This window comes from Colossoma macropomum, unplaced genomic scaffold (assembly GCF_904425465.1).
Source record: "Colossoma macropomum unplaced genomic scaffold, Colossoma_macropomum, whole genome shotgun sequence".
NCBI lineage: Eukaryota > Metazoa > Chordata > Actinopteri > Characiformes > Serrasalmidae > Colossoma > Colossoma macropomum.
In genome coordinates this window covers 23446950-23464839 of record NW_023494787.1, presented here as the reverse complement: position 1 = coordinate 23464839, position 17890 = coordinate 23446950, and the positions used below count along the sequence as shown (strand labels likewise).

General features: G+C 39.5%; 1 protein-coding gene across 1 annotated transcript; it reads right to left on the bottom strand.

Annotated features, from left to right (window-relative positions):
- Positions 1-1315: 1315 nt before the first annotated feature.
- arpp21 (cAMP-regulated phosphoprotein, 21) lies at positions 1316-17688 on the bottom strand. Its single transcript, XM_036566551.1, has 20 exons — positions 17535-17688; positions 14629-14900; positions 14492-14527; positions 13673-13741; positions 12335-12449; positions 12100-12178; positions 11942-12001; positions 11681-11818; positions 11498-11597; positions 9269-9367; positions 9133-9170; positions 8721-8780; positions 8359-8531; positions 7601-7726; positions 7364-7515; positions 5682-5759; positions 4784-5017; positions 4572-4650; positions 1960-2066; positions 1316-1869 (listed from the first exon to the last, which is right to left on the bottom strand). Exons 2-20 carry the CDS (start codon positions 14755-14757, stop codon positions 1657-1659), a joined length of 2085 nt encoding a protein of 694 aa, XP_036422444.1. The 5' UTR covers positions 14758-14900; positions 17535-17688; the 3' UTR covers positions 1316-1656.
- Positions 17689-17890: the final 202 nt, after the last annotated feature.

Sequence of the window (17890 nt, the reverse complement as noted above, 5' to 3'; positions counted from 1 at the left end):
TTGATGTTTTGGTAAAGATGTAGATGAGTGTTTACCTGGCTCTTGTTTTTATGTAATAAAACTGCAATGAAAATTGAGAAAGGAAAATAGTCAAATTGACAATCTGACAATTCTTATCTTGGCCAATTCTGTTGCATCCCTGACTGCTAGTTCTTTTGTTCTCTATCTAAAGACAAACTGTAAACAAAAAGACTTTTTTAAGAAATGATGTACAAAATAATTTCATGATTTGGAAAGTAGATGGAAAACAAAGCCTTTGTATAAATTAAAGGCCTATTCAATATGATAACTATTTTGTCTATATTTATGGTCTATATAATCATACATAAGCTTATTTTTCAATGGATGTCTATGATTCCTTGACAGTTTTAGCCCACCCCAAGCTGAGATTTTTATTCTATATTGATTGTAAATGTGCATATTGTGCATAATATTAACTTACATACGTTTATGTAAGCTCCATGGGTCCATGGATGTGGGGCAATGTGCTCCTTTACTTAAAGAGGAATTTCATTGAATTGTGCATAATTAAATTGTTAAAAAATAAACAAACCTGAAGAGTTTGATGTGAAATGCACCATTTTAGAGTCCGAATTGTTTTCAGTGGTGGCGATAGAAACTGGACATCTGAAATATTTGATTCCTCTAGAAAAAGGGTGTACAATCTTATCCGGAAAAAAACTAGGAGCTATGATCAATTGTTTGAAGACTAACTGATGAAATAAGGTGTGTTTTAGCTTTAGTCTGCTCTACAAGCTACCTCACAAAGTTATTACATGAAACGGTTACAAATTTTAAAATCCATTCATGGTGGAGAGGTACATGCAGGGATTTGATAAAGTGGTCCACAAAGAAAGTGTATTTTTTGGATTTACCACTATTTACCCATCATCAGCGTTATATATAAGAACTCAGAAGCGTGTATGTTCACTGGTTCTTTTGGATAGTTGTGGACATCGTGACTCCTGTTTCCAGTCACCACCTTTGCAAAGAAATCTGATTCAGTAAGATTCTATACAATTCACCATTCCACACCAAACCATGACTTTGTTCAGTCGATTTTTCCCTTAAGCATAGAGATTTATCAAGTTTGGTAGTGAGGTGTGTTCAAAAATTACTGCTATTCAAAATTAGGCTGCCTTTATTGAAGAGGCAACACAGCTTCAGCTTAGTGACAGCTTTTATTATCTGTAATTATACATGCACATTGAAAAACCTGGACATGCATTTTCAATATGGAAGTAGTAATGATTCTGTACAGGATATGTAATAACTATCTTATTGCATTTCATTAAAACACATATTACTCTTAAAAGAAATAAAATATAAACTGCAGAGGTGCATTTTAATAAACACAGCAATTCTGTCACAATTTTGGCACATTATATCATATACATCAGTGCATGTAAAAAAAAAAAAGTCACAAATGTGAGACCTTTAATTAAAATGGCACACAAAAGTAGAAAAGGCTGGATGTGCCTGGACTGTGCTAGTGGAGTGAAATCAGGTAGGCAGGTTGTGCTACTGAGAGGTGCTACCAGTGAGTCTTTCTGCCTGTTATATTTGTGCGTTGGAGTAGGCGTGTCTGCGTGTGTGAATGAACGTTCCAGTAGTATTATATCAGTGCTACAGTCAGTGTGGGATACCGTGTGTGCGTTAGTACCAGCAGTGGTTCTGGTTTCTATTGCATGCGTTTCTGCAGCTGCTTGACTGGCAAGTGGTGCCCAGCATGTTGCCAGGTGGGGGTGGAGAGGGAGGCAGGGGGGTGCAGTAGACTGACACTCCAGCTGGGGGCACTGCACTCTGAGACTGCCCAGCCTGTCTGGACACCAACACTGTAGAGGGGTATGACTGGAGCTGTGACGCCATCTTGAAAAAAATTGACATAATATAGTCACTACATGTAACTTATTATTCAATAACCTTTTAAATCGCTTTCCAAACTATTTGTATCATCACCTGATAAGAGGAAGTGGAAGAGTAAGAGCCCATGATGGGTTGTTGTGTCTGGGGTAGCACCTGGGTTCCCACCATGCTTGGGTAAGCTTGTTGCTGAACAGCATATCCTAGGAGAAGTCAAAAGCAAGGCTTTAATCTTGAGTGAATGTACTTCTGCTTTGGTAAAGTGGCCCCTGCCCCCAGCCCTGATGCCCTACTGCCCTCCTCTGGTTGATGTTTTCCTTGCAATTAAATTCCCGATTTAACTTATTGGCTAATTAACACCACCTTCATGAAATCAGCCTAGGATACACCTCTACTTTGCCTTTCTATGAGTGGATACCCTTGGTTAATATACTGAAAATGTGGTATCCATGGTGACAGCTCACTCCATCACTGTAATTTGTTTTTATTTTTAGACAGATTTCGACCTTTTTTTTTGCAGTAAGTTCTATTGACAAGTCAAAACGACAATTACCCTGTGTCGTCTTTTCACTTTGATTTAGGCAGCAGGAGAAGAGACTGGTTCACTGTACGGCCCCTCCCCAAGAAGAGAATTAATAATGATTTGTGTGAATTCTCCCAAAATTATTGTTTATAAGAACTCATTTGTTATTTCATATTCCGATCTGTTATTAAGAGCTAATCTGTTGTTTTACATTTCTTTTTTAAGAAAAAAAAACTGACTAGTGCTATATTAATACAGCATATAAGTTCGTTGTACTAGATTGTGACAGATGCACAACTGCAAAAGCTTCTGTTTTCTTATAATCTCATCCCTTCACCACGTCACACCCAACTACTGTAGCACACACACACACACACACACACACACACACACACACACACACACACACAATACTGTGTAAATGTCAGAGACCAGATCACCCTTAATTTATTTCATTTCCAGTCAATTTTATTCATTTCAAAACTGAAAGCAAGTCTCTCTCTCAAGAGAAAAAAAAATGGAAGCTGTAATAAAGGCAAAAGGTGGTCAGAGTAAAGAATGAAAAAAAAAGATATTATATTTAGTTGTTGAGACGTCTGTGTCATTTTCCATTAGAGGTGCGGGAAAAATCGATTCTTAGATGCATCACAATGCAGACGTGGACGATTCTGAATCGATTCACAAATATTAAAAATCGATTTTCTAAATATTTAATTTATACCGTAATGTTGACGGAACGCAAAGGGCGGAACTTGAAAGTGCGGAAGTGCAGCGCCCGGACAGTCTGTGGCGGCACATAACAAAAATACAACGGGATGAGTGAGAAATCCGACCGACTCCCTCTGCATTAAAGCCAGGTTAGGTCAGGAGGTCGACACCTCAAATGTTAAGAAGAGCCATTTTGTCCTTTCAACAAAAATCAAACCAGCTTGGGAGCCACAACATTTATGTCCAGTATGTGTCAGTATGTGATAATGTTCTAGTATAGGCTAAACAATATAAACGAAAACACAGACTTGCTCTGCTCTGCTTTAAGCTTTAGCTATAGCCACTTTTCTTCCATCTCCACCGGAAAACTTTTCCTCAAAAGTTGAATAGTTTCTTGTAAAATGTCTCTCAGCTTTCGGCTGTTTTACGAGGCTGAAGTCGCTTCTCATTCGCAGCTTCTTGCTGAACTTTCCCATTCCACCTTAAATTGTGACTGAGACGGCGAATGTAATTGCGGCACCATTTAAGGTGGAACGGGAAAATTAGAAAGAGAAGCAACTTCATCTTCGCAACTTTTTAGTTAGTCTCTCGTTGCAGATTTAACGTACCAGGAAACCCAACTGCGCTGCCTATAAATGCGAGTAAGTCCATTGATCTCCAAATGTTTGTCTGTCTGTCTCTTTTCCTTTTTTGTTCGTTTCGCTCTGTGAAACCTCGTTGCTACGTGACCTGCAGTCTTTCGCGCCCCCTCCCCTCTATCACGAGACCAAAACCGAAGTTATAAAATCACTAAAGAATATATAATGTGTGCGTGGTCATCCATGACCACTGGATCTTATTTCACCGTAACAGTGCATTTTATCGCAGATGAGTGGCAGCAGCGTCTCCAAACAAGAGCAGTGAATGAGAGCCTTCCAGTTCACTTGTCACATCACTTCCATTTGTTTTATTAATAAAAGATATTGGACGTAAATGCATTATGGATCATTACAAATACTTTGTTTTATTTGTTTATATTGTTTAGCCTACACTAGAACATTATCACATACTGAAACATACTGGACATAAATGTTGTGGCTCCCAAGCTGGTTTGATTTTTGTTGAAAGGACAAAATGGCTCTTCTTATCATTTGTGTTGTGACTCCTGACCTAACCTGGCTTTAATGCAGAGGGAGTCGGTCGGATTTCTCGCTCATCCCGTTGTGTTTTTGTTATGTGCCGCCTCAGACTGTCCTGGCGCTGCACTTCCGCACTTCCAAGTTCCTCCTTTTGCGTTCCGTCAACATTACGTTATAAATTAAATATTTAGAAAATCGATTTTTAACATTTGTGAATCGATTCAGAATCGTCCACGTCTGCATCTTGATGCATCTAAGAATCGATTTCTTTCCTGCACCCCATATATATATATATATATATGGACACACATACAAACCATATACATTTGGAATTTCAATTCAATGCAATGTCCATTTACCTGTCTGTGTGTTGTAACTGGGTGGTCCATACTGCTGAAGTGTGTTGGGACATTGCACTGGGTAACTATACATTGAGGCCTTAGAGAAAGAGGAGCAGAAAAATTATGTCACCATAAAAACTGTACACTTTATACATTAGCTTTTCAACTGTAAACTGTCAATTTACAGCTCAGTATATGTTAAAAAGGGTGCAATCACTTATGATGAGAACCTGAGTGTTCTGCTGGCTGCAGGTTTGTGGTGGCGGGGCTGTAGGAGGGGCCAAACCCATTCCTGAACTTAAGTAGCTGTCTGCAGGAAGAGGCGGGGCATAACTGTGCTGGGGTTGTGTATAGCTGTGTGTTGGTGGAGCTCCATGTAGGTAGTAGGTGGGCACATCTGATACATCACCTGAAGACTGGAGGCTCAGTGTCATGTGACTGAACTGAGATGAAAGGTCCTCCCTCTGTGGAGAAAACAAGCCCTTGGTCTTTTAATCATTGTATTTCTGTGTTGTATATCTTTGTCTGTTGCATATGATGATATATCAGTGATGATGGTGAATATTACAGACTGTAAAACACATCACAAATGCACTGTATGTCCAAGTAAACACATCCAAGGTTTCTTCCGAAATCAAGGAGTTTTATGAGAAGTTTGTCCCCCTTTGCTGCATTGACAGCCTTTACTTTTCTAGGAAGGCTACACTAGATGTTGGAACCTGTGTGAATTTGATTGCCTTTAGCCACAAAGGGCATTAGGGAGCAGGTACTGATGTTAGCTGATTAGTGCTGGATCACAAATGCCACTCCAGCTCATATCAAATGTATCTGATGGTGTTCCATCACAGTTCCACTTCTCCACAGTCAAATGCTGGGGGTATTATTACCCCTCTGGCTAATGCTTAACAATGGGCATGGTAAACGTAGGCTCATGTGAAGCTGCTGCTGAGCACGCTGTTCTACTGGCAATGCTTTTCTATTGCAATAGCAAGCTGTGTGTGCACAGTCAGTAATAGGGGCTCTTATAGGATCTGAATTCACTAAACAGGAGAAGCATCTGGATCTGTATATCTGTATATCAAAAAACAATAATTAAAAATCACATGAAACAGGCTTAGGTGTACTTACGCACTGTTCTGGAGGGTAGAGCTGTGAAGTAGTTACCACCTGCTGTGGCGGAAGATACGTCACTGCGGAGTACTGAACCTGAGACAGATAGAGAGAGAGATGCATATCCTTGTCACCCTCAGGGCTATTTATTAGTTATTTGAGATTCTGCAGCAGGTGCTTGCACTGATATGAAGACCTTTTCTCCAGTCTTTCTACATCACCCTAAACTATTGTTGCTCTACTAATGAGCACCATCTATTTATACTCCTTTCAAGTCTCATGGTTTACCCATGAGACTCATGTTTTTTTGCTTTTGCTGCAGTTTCACAGCTGTGAATGTAAATCTCATAGCTTTCCACACTCTCCAAACAGATAAAAAAGAAGTTTGTTTCACAAAATTCTTCCCAATTAAAGTGCAGAGTGTATTTATCCTGCATCCAGACATTTAAATTGGATGCTAAGCAAGAACAATCAGGTGCTAAACAGCCCACAACATTTTCTCTAAAATATAGTATTCAATTTAATTGTACTGAGAGGAAAAAGGGAAATAAATGCCTTTTCTAAACTGTTTAGGCATGCTGTAAACATTACATTGTATACCGCAAAGATTAAGAGTGGAAAGCAGGCCTCACAATTGTACCACACAGAGCACAGCACTTGGGACTAAGTGGTACACACAGAGATTTAGATTATTTTTGAGATTATTGTTTGACAAACCTATTTTGTGAAGACAATAACAGCACTAAAAGGAAATGATGAGAAACATGGGTAACACTTTACAATAACAGGCCGCTGTGAATAACCAATAGTTAATGAAAGTTAATAATTACACAATTGTTACTTGGGAATTAAAACATGCTACCATTTGCATTATTAACCTTTACTTATATACAAAAATCACTGTAATTGCTTTTCATTAAGGTATCCGCTTGTCGCTTTCTGAAAAAAATCTCCATTTTGAACTCAACAGTTGCTCTTCACATTGTGTGATGAATGGACCAATAGTAATGCTCCAAAATTAATTGGAATATAGCCTTTTTATTTAAAGTACATTTTTGCCTTCTCCTGTAAAGCTGCCATTTTGGAGATACTTGCTTTACTTTTGACAGCGACAATATTTAAGTGTAATAAGTATAGGATATATAAGTAAATACATTGTGAGGTCAAAACTTTATAATAGAGGTCCAATTAATGATTGTTAATGTTTAAAAAGGTATTTATTAAACACGTAATAATAATTGACTAAGAACTGATGAAAAGTTAATGCATCACAAAGAGCATGATAATATATATAAATAACTACTTTATCATTTAAAATAGGACAGGATAATTATTATAAGTTACTTACTATGAAACTAAGAAAATGCTTGGCTCTATAATGTAAGGGTTATGAGTATCAAATAAATATAATTTATTATAATTCCAAATCATTATGAATTATTTGTATCTCATTATGGAAATGGTTAATAATTCAAATGGTACTATGTATTAATGCATATGCATCTATTACATAGCTATTAACAGTCATGAACAAGTTATTATGATGATTACGCTGCTATTTATCAGTGCCTGTTATTATAAAGTGTTACTGAGAGATTTCATCAAATCGTACAGATTTCCAGGTTTTCTGTCAGCCTCCTCTCTATTTCCATTTGGTTTTGGTTGACAGCTATGAACTGTGTTTGAGAAGCTCCTCCCACCTGTGGAACACCATGGCTTGTCACTGGCTGCTGCTGGGGGGGAGGGGGCGGGGCCTGTGGCTGCATTGTGTTTAGCTGACTGCTCAATGACTGCTGACTCGCTGGCGGATTATAAACGGCTGGAGTTCCATCAGGATTCAGATATGGCTGTCCTAGAATATCAGACCCAAACACATTCTCAGTGATTAGAGTATGTATAATGTTTGGCAGTATGTGTTTGTGTGTATGTCTGTATACCTGTATGTGGGTTTATTAGAATACTCCCAGGAATTATAGACGATTCTGGGGGCACCAGGATGTAGGCAGGACTATTACTGGCTGGAGCTCCTGGAAGAGAGCCACTGGCAGCTGCTGCCTCTGTCACTGGGACACGAGAAATAAAAGAGTTTATTTTATCTCTAAATTAAATTTACTGCATTGATTAAAGATGTTTACATACGTCAGTGTTTTAGTTTGCAGTGACAAAGTGATGTTTTAGCCAAAAATTTAATTTACACAGTGTCCCCCTTATCCCAAATGTAGTTGATCATGCGAGACATGTTTGGTGTCCAAAGTTTGCTTTAGTGTTGTGCAAAGCGCATGACTAAACTCTCAAACACTGCCTCAAACTGTCTTGAGTTGTTAGGCCATCTCAAATAGACTTGCTGTAAGTTCTGGAGCTGTATGATATATTATCTACAAAAGTTTTGCCCATACTTGTGTCAATTCTTTTGTCCATGTTTAAGGAATGTAGTTTACACAATACTACCTTACCTTAATTTTTTCCCCTACCTTTTTTGCTTTAAGCTGCATTTTAACATTCAGTCTAGACACAGTGTTGCCATAACTGTACAGCATTTAGGTAGCTGAAGTTGGATGTGTGTAGAGCTACTCAGCTTTTGTAGTGGGGCATTAGGGGGCTGCTTTAAGTGGTATATAGCAGTAGTAATGTATTTTTTTGGACATTCTAGTTAGCATAAAACTGAAGCACATTGTGGTTGGTGTGTATCATATACCTGATTTGCCAAGCTTGGAGCTGGAATCTGTGCGTGAGTGTGTGGGTTTGGAGGTCCAGGTGGAGCTGTCGGAGTCTGTGCTGCTCCAGGGTCGAGGGTCATTCCAGTAACACTCAAGCTCAAGACTGCTCTGCCTGCTGCCCGACAGCCGTCCAGAACCATCCCTCGTGCTCCTGCAAACAAGCCAGCAAGAGCTATGATATCAGATAAGTCACTTGATGACTGGAGTGACTAATATAGCACATTCTTTCATGTTAATGGTACCATGAAATGTACTCCTTAAATTAAATCTGCTTACACAAGAAATTTTAAACCAGCTTAAAGAAGTTTAACGCCTATTCAGTCCTAACTTTTGTCCTAACCTGAAAAGCTGTCTCCTTCTTTGGGTCTCACTGTACATATTACAGCATTCCTCTGGGCCTCTGCAGACATAGAGATAGAGAGAGATACCATTAGATATCTGTGATTTGAGTCAGCAGGGTTATTTTTAGCATTGTTAATGTTAAGACATTTTTCAGTAACATAAATTATTCAATAACAGCTATGAAACTATAAATGTATGTATGTAATGTATGTATGTTATGTAGTTATGAGCATAAGAAACTGATGTGTTGGCCATGTGTGGGCCCTTGCAGTTTAAGGAGATAATAGACAGTTCAATCTAACAAGTCTGTTTCTGTAAATTATGAAACAAACATTTATATTTGTATATACAGCATTTCAAACACATGACAATCTAAGACTAAAGGCATACACAGGTGGTACCAAGTTTACCTGGTCTCAATGTAAACACTCTTAGGAGGACAGGATGGCTGGAAGAAAGAGAGAGGAGAAGAAGACAGAAACGTTGAGAATGGTGTGTATTTGTATGTGTGCATTTTAAAGAAACTGGAGGCATTTGTGCACTCACATCCTGAGAGAAGATGCGGTCTCTCACTCTCTGATACTCTTCCTCTCTCTCTTCAATAGACTTACTCTTCATTTGTTCCTTCAGTAGCGGCACTCTCATCTACAAAATACACCAAAACACACACCACATCAGAGTCTTTAGTTCTTCCTCTATTGTTAGTAAAGAGTAGGTTATTTCTCCATTTTTTTTTTTTTTAACCAAAAACATTTGTTTTATGTTTTACATTCAATAGATTTTGTTGTATTAGTTGTAATAGATGTTCTTTGTAATAGTTACTCAAGATTAAACAAGTGAAGGCTAACATCTTGCTATATCAGCACCACACAGCATGAAAACAGGGCGTTATGGAAAGTTTAGTGTAGTCTAAAAGGCAGACTAAGAACCTTTGGGCAGCGGCGTATTTATTGATTCTGGGATTCTAGAAAAAAGAAAGAAATGGTGCCCCCTGGATGCACATTTTTAAATTAGTGACACAACTGTCTGCACTGAAAAAAAAAGATATCTTGGCAAGCGAAATCATCTTAAGACTAGTTGTTATCTCTAATGTTTCTCATTTTGAGACTTCTGTAAGAATATTATAAGATCATTTTGCTTGTTTTGAGAAATATATTTGAAATATACACATATAGTGCGATAATAACACAGTAAGAAATGTAATGGGCAATGAGATAATTTTTCCAGGAGGAATAAGTAATATAATCCCATTACATTTTGAGAGAAATAATTAGTAACTACAATGGACTCCAACACTGGAGCTATCTATGCTATGATAATGCTGGCATTATGTACAGTCTGCTGAGACTGTGCAGCACTCTGCTCTGAGAGAAAAAAACAAAGTTAGCTTTGGGAGTAGAGCTACAAACATTTTGCTTTGTTCCCTCTTTTTGTGTCTTTCTGCTGCACTTGTATGTCTTTATTGATTTTCCTTCTCAACTCCCAGAAAATCAACTGAAGAAGCTCCTTCATAATGTCGATTATCACTTAATCACTATGTTCATACAGTCTGTCTTTATGCAGTTGTGTCAGCATGTAACAAGATGGAATAGTCCATTATTAACGTGACCAAGGGTGTGAGGCTGCATTCAAGTTGAGATATAATCTGAAAATAAGATGAAAAAAGCTGAAAATCCCTACAATCACAAATAAAAAGGTATGTATATGCATATATGTTTTGGGATAGTTTATTTAACATCAAAGTGTATAGAATATCTAATTTATATTTTCATGGGTAGCGCTGTCGCCTCACAGCAAGAATGGCCTGGGTTCGATTCCCGGCTGGGTGACCAGGGTCATTTCTGTGTGGAGTTTGCCTGTTCTCCCCGTGTCTGCGTGGGTTTCCTCCGGGTACTCCGGTTTCCTCCCACAGTCCAAAAACATGCAGTCAGGCTGATTGGACATGCTGAATTGCCCCTAGGTGTGAATGTGTGTGTGATTGTGTATGTCTGTCTGTCTGCCCTGCGATGGACTGGCGACCTGTCCAGGGTGTATCCTGCCTTCCGCCCAATGACAGCTGGGATAGGCTCCAGCACCCCACTGCGACCCAGAAGGATAAGCGGTTTAGATGATGTATGTATGTATGTATGTATGTATTTTCATGGGGCCCTTGGTTCATGGGGGCCCTAGGTTGCTGCCTACCATTGCCTGGTGCAATGATCACCCCTGCCTTTAGGATGTTGTTCAAAAGTGTTGCTTGATGAACATATTATTTGCAGTGGAATTTAAATTTAAGCTGATTATTTTAGGCTATATTATTTTTTATTTTATGTATTAATGATCTAATGATAGCTATGACTGTTGAGACGCGGTAATTTAGTTGGCACTAACCTACCTTGTTTTATTCAGTACTTTGGGTTGTGAAGGAGCAGTCTGGGACAGTTTTGGACAGAATTTTGTTGGACTCAAAATTTCAGGCCCGACTGAAGCTGTCAGTTGTTCCCAACCCTATTTTCCTAGCTCTAACACACCCACTTAAACTCTGGATGCTCTTATTAATTAGAACTGTACTCTGCTTAGTTGTTCACCTTTTAAGACCATTTAATCGACTCTTCTCTGTTAATCATGTGATGTTTCTCTGTTTATAGGTAAAGAATGTAAAATCAAAGATGAAATTATTAATAATTATATTGATAGGTAAAGAATGAATATTCAAAGATGAAATCAGTAATAAGCACTTACTGATTAAACACTCTGTTCTGAGAACTAGTAGAGATTAAGAGTATGTGTGTGTACCTGGATGTCCTCTTTCTCCTGACTGTTGTCTCTCTTAAGTATTGACCTTCTTTCCTCAGTTTTTTCCTCCTGAACATGCTCAGCAAACCGCTGTTCTGGTCTAAATACAAACACACACATCATTACACCACACACACTCTCCCTTTACAAATACACACTCAGTAGAATACAAAAGACATGTACATCCTAGAGTTGCTGGTTTTGTTGATGATGACAGCTTTTCCACTGTGATCCACATTGTGTTCCAAACCAAAATAAGCCGCAACTCTGTGAACCAGCATCCTGTGATAGGATGACATCTGAGGAAACTTCTTATAGGAGCTGCAAAAGTGAGGACAGGAATTCAATTTTTAATATATGACTCAGTTTTTTCCACTGGAGTTTTGTCTATGGTTTTGTTCTCTAGTCCAGTAGACATACACACAAACACATTCACAATCTTACCTGTTGTCAGTCATAAAATCAGTCATGTCTTGCTCCAGTTTTAGCAGCATCAGTCTGTCTCTACAGAACAGAGTAAAACAATTCAGCAACACACTAATGGAAAGATTCCAGTTGATGGGGTTCATCAGTACAGACACACAAACACATTCACACAGTACCTGGGACTGCTCTTCAGAGTAGTGATCAGGAACTCTTCCAGATCTATACCTGTAGAATCTGTGTACTCCAGACTTGATTCTGAAACATCCAAACACAGCTCAGTTCCACTAATGTGACAGCATTTAATTCCAGAGACAATAAAAAACTCCAATGATGAACTCGCATGAATGGACCACATTCTCTCTCTCTGTCTCTCTCTCTCACGCACACACACATACAAAACACATTTGTGACCTTTGGATAAGCTGGGTTTTTTCCTTGTGCTGCACTCTTGTTTCCCCTGTTCTTCCTCTTCACACTCTGAGCTGCCTGCATTGTCGGTTGTGGTGGTACTCTCACTCTCAGACTCCTACAGAACACAAACATGCACACAGTGCTTTCACTCACCCAACTCATTTCCCCTAAGCTTACATGTAGTCAGTAAGCCAGAATGTCTTCGTTGTCTGAAGTTGTTTAGTTTTACACTACAAATCAACATCGCATATTTCAGTTATTCAGGAATTTTCATTCACAAATTCACACAAATTCAACCAACCCTTGCAATAGTTGTAGGGGCTCACAATGTTGTCTAATTATTACTGATTTAAATGTGTAAATCATAAGTGAATTCACAATAACTGTAATTGAGCATCTTTTGTGCAACATGCTGTGTCGCGCAGTCCGTGTGTGTGTGCTTTTGCTGTGGTCTGGTGAGAGCAGCGAGTGCATAATCAGTAATCCTGATTTTTATAAAGATAAGAAAATATTATGCTAATTATTTTTAGTTATCGCCCAGGCCTAATTCAGAGTCACACTGAGTCACTCTACTGGATGTTCTATTGAAATAGGTTTAAGAGCATTTTATTTTACTTCATTCCTCATTTTTCCTGAATATCTGACTGTAGAAATATGGTGCTTATTTTGCCTACAAATAGTTCAATACCATAATTTTAATAAAAAACTAACAAAAACTCTTTTCTTTGCGTATTTAAAACTTGCAAAACTTTAAAATTATTTTTTAATACCAAATCTGTCTCTGTGTTCTTATTACTCAGTTAATTTCAAATTTGTTTCTCGCTTGTTTTTTTTTCATCAGAAACAAACGAGGCTACACTACACTACACTAAACGGCACAAAACAAATCAAAACAGAAGTCATAATCATCACACCCTTTACAGTTGTATTGCTAAATCACCCCCTCAAAAACAAAGTGCAAATATTGCTGCTCTTTTTGAGAAAAGCTACTGCAAAATTAAGCATTTCGCCTGCAAAAGTCACAAAAATGGCTGTGAAATCCTGATAGTACTGCTAAAAATAGTCATAGCAGTTACTTTGAAGTAAGAATTTTTGTTTATATATTTGTCCATTTTTATAGAAAGCAGTGTGTCATACAGTGTCACCACATAAACAAGTGTATTTGAAATTACTTAATAATTCAACAGTCCATTTTAGGCAACAGTGCACAACTGTGCTAACTGGTGGGGTATATGTTCCATTACTTGTTAGGTACTTTAGCCTTATAGTTCCAGTTGAAAACTAAAGAAACAAAGCTCAGACGCCAAACATGTAATGGCATTGTGTGTTTGGTTTTACCTTGCTGCTTGATTCAGTGGGTAAAGGCTCGTCACACACAGCTGCGCTCCTGATTAGTTTCCCTTTATGCTGAAAAACAAGACAATGATTACTAATCAGCAAATAAAGCACACATTACACATTCACATACATCCAAAACTGTAATATACAGTGTGGAAGCTACGACAAAGAAAGCCCATTCATATCACAACATTACTGCTTTGTGTTCTGTTTAAGAAGACAAGAAAACAGTACACATTTAATATCTTCGCAGTACCTCTTAAACTGGGTACCTTTCTCTTTGTGTTCTTCACACCCAGTCCCAGAGAATACAGCAGAATAAAGTTTAGTACGTTCTCTGTGGTAGCACATCTAATTCATTCAGTCTGCTTATTATCAAGCTTTTCATAAGCTATAATATGTGTTTGAGCAGGGAAAAAACTAAACCGTGCAGTGATGTGGTCCTTCACTAAGAACACCACCCTGTACATTTGTGCTATGACATCTGACTTTCTGATGGCCTCTATGATTTGCTAGGAGGTTCTACTGTAATAGGCATATTTTGGGCAATTCTGTAATTTAACACAGTTGCACAAAATAGCACTGATCTTTGGGCAGTTTGGCTCCTTCACACTATACCAACTAAAAACAACAATGATCTTTTCTGCAATGTGGAGCTTAAATCAGTGAGCATCTCTTAAGTGTTTATCATTAGTACTAACACAGTACAGCATCACAGATATGCAATGACTACAATGTCCACCTCTTGGTTTTGCCTGACATGATTTTTTATCTTGCCTTTTACTAGTACACGTTGTGTGCCAGCTCTGGTGCTCTTACCCTTTTAAGTTGTCCTTGGTTAGCATCTGTTTTCAGCTGTTCAGGAGAAGAAAATATTGAACCGATGATTAGAAAAGGAAGAGACAAGAATGAGAGAGACAATATTGGAAAACAGTGCCTGGACAATTTCTCCTAACCTGCTGCTCCATGCAGCTGCTGCCATTGTAATCCTCCTTTTTTGATTCCATGACACAGCACGTGGGTGGCTTTTCCCTGCCCGTTACGGACTCTGGGAAATTCTTCTCTTCAGTTTCAACGTCAGACATCTTGGCACTCAGAGGCTGTATAAGTCACAGCTCATTAAACTCTTACATCCCATGACTTGGACACATCAGGAGCTCTACCTGTGTCTCTTTACAGTCTTCTGTCAGCAGACGAATGGACAGATTCTCTTCTTTATGAGGCAGAACTGTGCAAAAAGGACATGTGGGATTTTAACTGAAGGACATTGTCCCAAATGAGACACAACAGGCTCATCATAGCTATTACCTTAATACTCAGTTATGGGTTAAAGGTCTTGTATAAATGCAAGTATAAAATAGTTCAGTTTAGTCCTTGAGTGTGATGATGATGATGATGATGATGATGATGATGATGATGGTGTCAACAGGACAGACTTATTTATTCTTTAAAAACGTTTAGCATAAATTCATTATTTATCTACACTACTGTTTTAACATTTGAAATCACTTGTCATATTAATATAGGTGTTACCAAATTTCATGTTTTGTTGATTTTCTAAGTGAAAATAAGTTGACATATCCTCTACAGAGAACACATTTATGCATATTTTAATGCACAATTATTATTTATTTGCTGTTATTTTATTCAATAACAACTTACATAGTGTAAACTGAAGTGGTATAAACTACACTGGTTTTATATTATTGAAAACAGTGATTCTAAACTTTTAAATGGTGATTCCAAACTTTTAAACAATAGTGTCTAGATAGCTAGTATTCTGTCTGTACTAGCTTTGATAACCAATGTTCCTCCATCTGAGTGCTCATAGGAACACATCACTGCCCACAGCACTGAAATGAACAGAGCTGTAGAAAAAATTCCAGGTGAGTTACAAGATTTCATTTGTTCTGTTCTTTATCAAATCTTTATATAATATTAGTCACTGGAGAATAATGCGCTGCTGCAATAGTGGTTTATTAACTTTCTATCACTTTCCTTTAGTGTTGTATAGCTTTTTGTGAATGTAAACGTTCTGCAAAGTTATAACGCCCACAGTACACGCTAGAGAGAGCAACTGTAACCCACAGAAACCACTTTTCTCAGCTGCCTGGAACAGCTTGTTGAAATTCCAACCTTTTTAACTGTTACAAGGTGACGTCATCTCGTAACACAATCCTTATTGCCTGCCTACTGGCAAGCTTGGTACGCCCTTACACAATGCGCAGCAACTACTAGAGGCCGAGAAGAGGTTGTTCAGTTTTGTAGCTGTGTGGAGAAAATGCTGACCTGACCTGGCTCAAACTACAAATGTCTTTGAAAATGTCATACTTTTCGTTCAACTATAATCAAGCTGGGAGACCTAACACCATATAGTAACAGTCATGTATGAACCCAAACCAGGTCCTCATATTTGACATAGGCCTAAATTATCTTTTTCTCTCGCACATCATCTCAGTGACAATCCATCATGAAAAAGAAATGAGGTGAATTTCCTCTTTCAAATTAGAAATGTACACTTCTTACAGCTAATGCACACACAGACCGCAGTGTGTATGTCTTGTAAGGTGTCCGATATCAGAGTTCATGACTGTGCCAGCTAGACGCTCATGTGGAGAATGTGCACTGCTTTAACCTCCAGTGTTACCTCAGAGCTCAACTCATATTACTCTCTCACTACTGCTCAGGCCCCAGCACACCACAGTGCTCTCTCTCTTTCTCTCCCCCTCTCCTCGTCATCATCTGTAGGATCTTATCTGGGGAAGTGAACAGGTGGCGAAGAGGCCTCGAAATTCTGCGTCTGCACGGCAGAGACATTATCTAAGATATGACTACCCCTCGGCTCTGCCATCAGACAGTCAGACAGAGAGAGTGAGAGCGCGAGAGAGATAAGATAACGGCTGCAGACCGCGCGGTCTCACGCGGCTCACCACGCCGTGTTTTGTATGGGGCTCGTGCCCGGTGTTGAGCGCGCACTGCCGGTGAGTCTCCGTCTCGCCCGCTAGCTTGCATTCCCGGCTCGACGCGCGCTATATTTGGCGTGTCTCGGGTCTCGCGGACTTCATGCCGCTGTCAATCCACGCGAGCAGCGCCGTGACGCACGAGAAGCGCCAGCAGCTGCAGTTTCTAAAAAGAAACGCAGAGCTCGAGGCCTCCGCTCTACTTTTAAACCGCCCAGAGACCCCCAGACCACCTCACCAGTCAAAACTGTGTTCTCAGAAACGAGAGACATTCACAACCTCCGCTTTTCTGTATTATGTTGAACAAATGCTACAAACTCAGGTAAGAATTACTGGGCTGTAAACCTAATCCAGAAACAGCCCTCCTTGTCTGTGAGAAGCAGCTGAAGGTAAAATACTCTGAATCTTTCCTTCCGCTGTGGAACAGGACGCGGGGTCACTCGCGAGGGTTTTTTTTTAACCCCACCCGTATTCTAACACGGCCCGCCTTTCTGTCTCGGGATTGGCTAGTAGTGTCCCGCTTTCTGCGCTACGATTGGCTGGCTTTCGCATTCTCTCAGCGAGGGTGAGATACCAGCCAATCATAGCGCAGGAGGGCGGGATTTGAACCGAGTACGGGTGGGAAAAGAGTTGTGGACGCATAGCCTCTCCTTAACCTCCAAAAACACTGACTAAACAACACTTAAACAGACTTTGTTAACAACCGCAGAATTAAAACCCGAAAACACAGATTATCTAGAACATGTAACATCCAGTAAACATCTAACATAGCTAGGTTTCTCACCCGTCTGGCTTGAGCCGTCAGTTCTACGATTTAGTCAGCTAATCTTCTCTGAATGTTCAGTCTGAAGACTAAATAAACGTGTGGCTGCGCTAATCCAGCGAGATCCAGCCCCTCTTACCTTTGTGTGAGGACGCAGGGGGTCAGAGCCGTGCGGAGGGGTCCTGACTTCACTTATCACTGAGCGGGGTGAGCGGCGCTCGAGCTGCTGCTGCTGTTTCTGACAGGCTATTGGCTCGCCTCGCGCTTTCAACACGAGCTAATAAATACACACATGCATGCGCGCGCTCCAATTTAACCTAGTGTGGCTGGTGCGCGCGCGCGCGCACACACAAACGTCGTACGCACACACTAAAGCACCTGTTAGTCAAAAGGAAATGAGGGGAAAAGAAAAAAGTGAAGAGCGGACGAGAAGCGATCCGTAAACGCAGTCCGCTGTAACACACAGGGACTGGGGCTTTAGCCTCTGAGAAGCTG

Coding starts and splice junctions, on each gene's coding strand:
- arpp21 (XM_036566551.1), bottom strand. CDS start 14,757: ATGTCTGACGTTGAAACTGAAGAGAAGAATTTCCCAGAGTCCGTAACG. Junction 12,450..13,672: donor CCACTGAATCAAGCAGCAAG/GTAAAACCAAAC, acceptor TGTGTTCTGTAG/GAGTCTGAGAGTGAGAGTAC. Junction 11,819..11,941: donor GATTTTATGACTGACAACAG/GTAAGATTGTGA, acceptor TCACTTTTGCAG/CTCCTATAAGAAGTTTCCTC.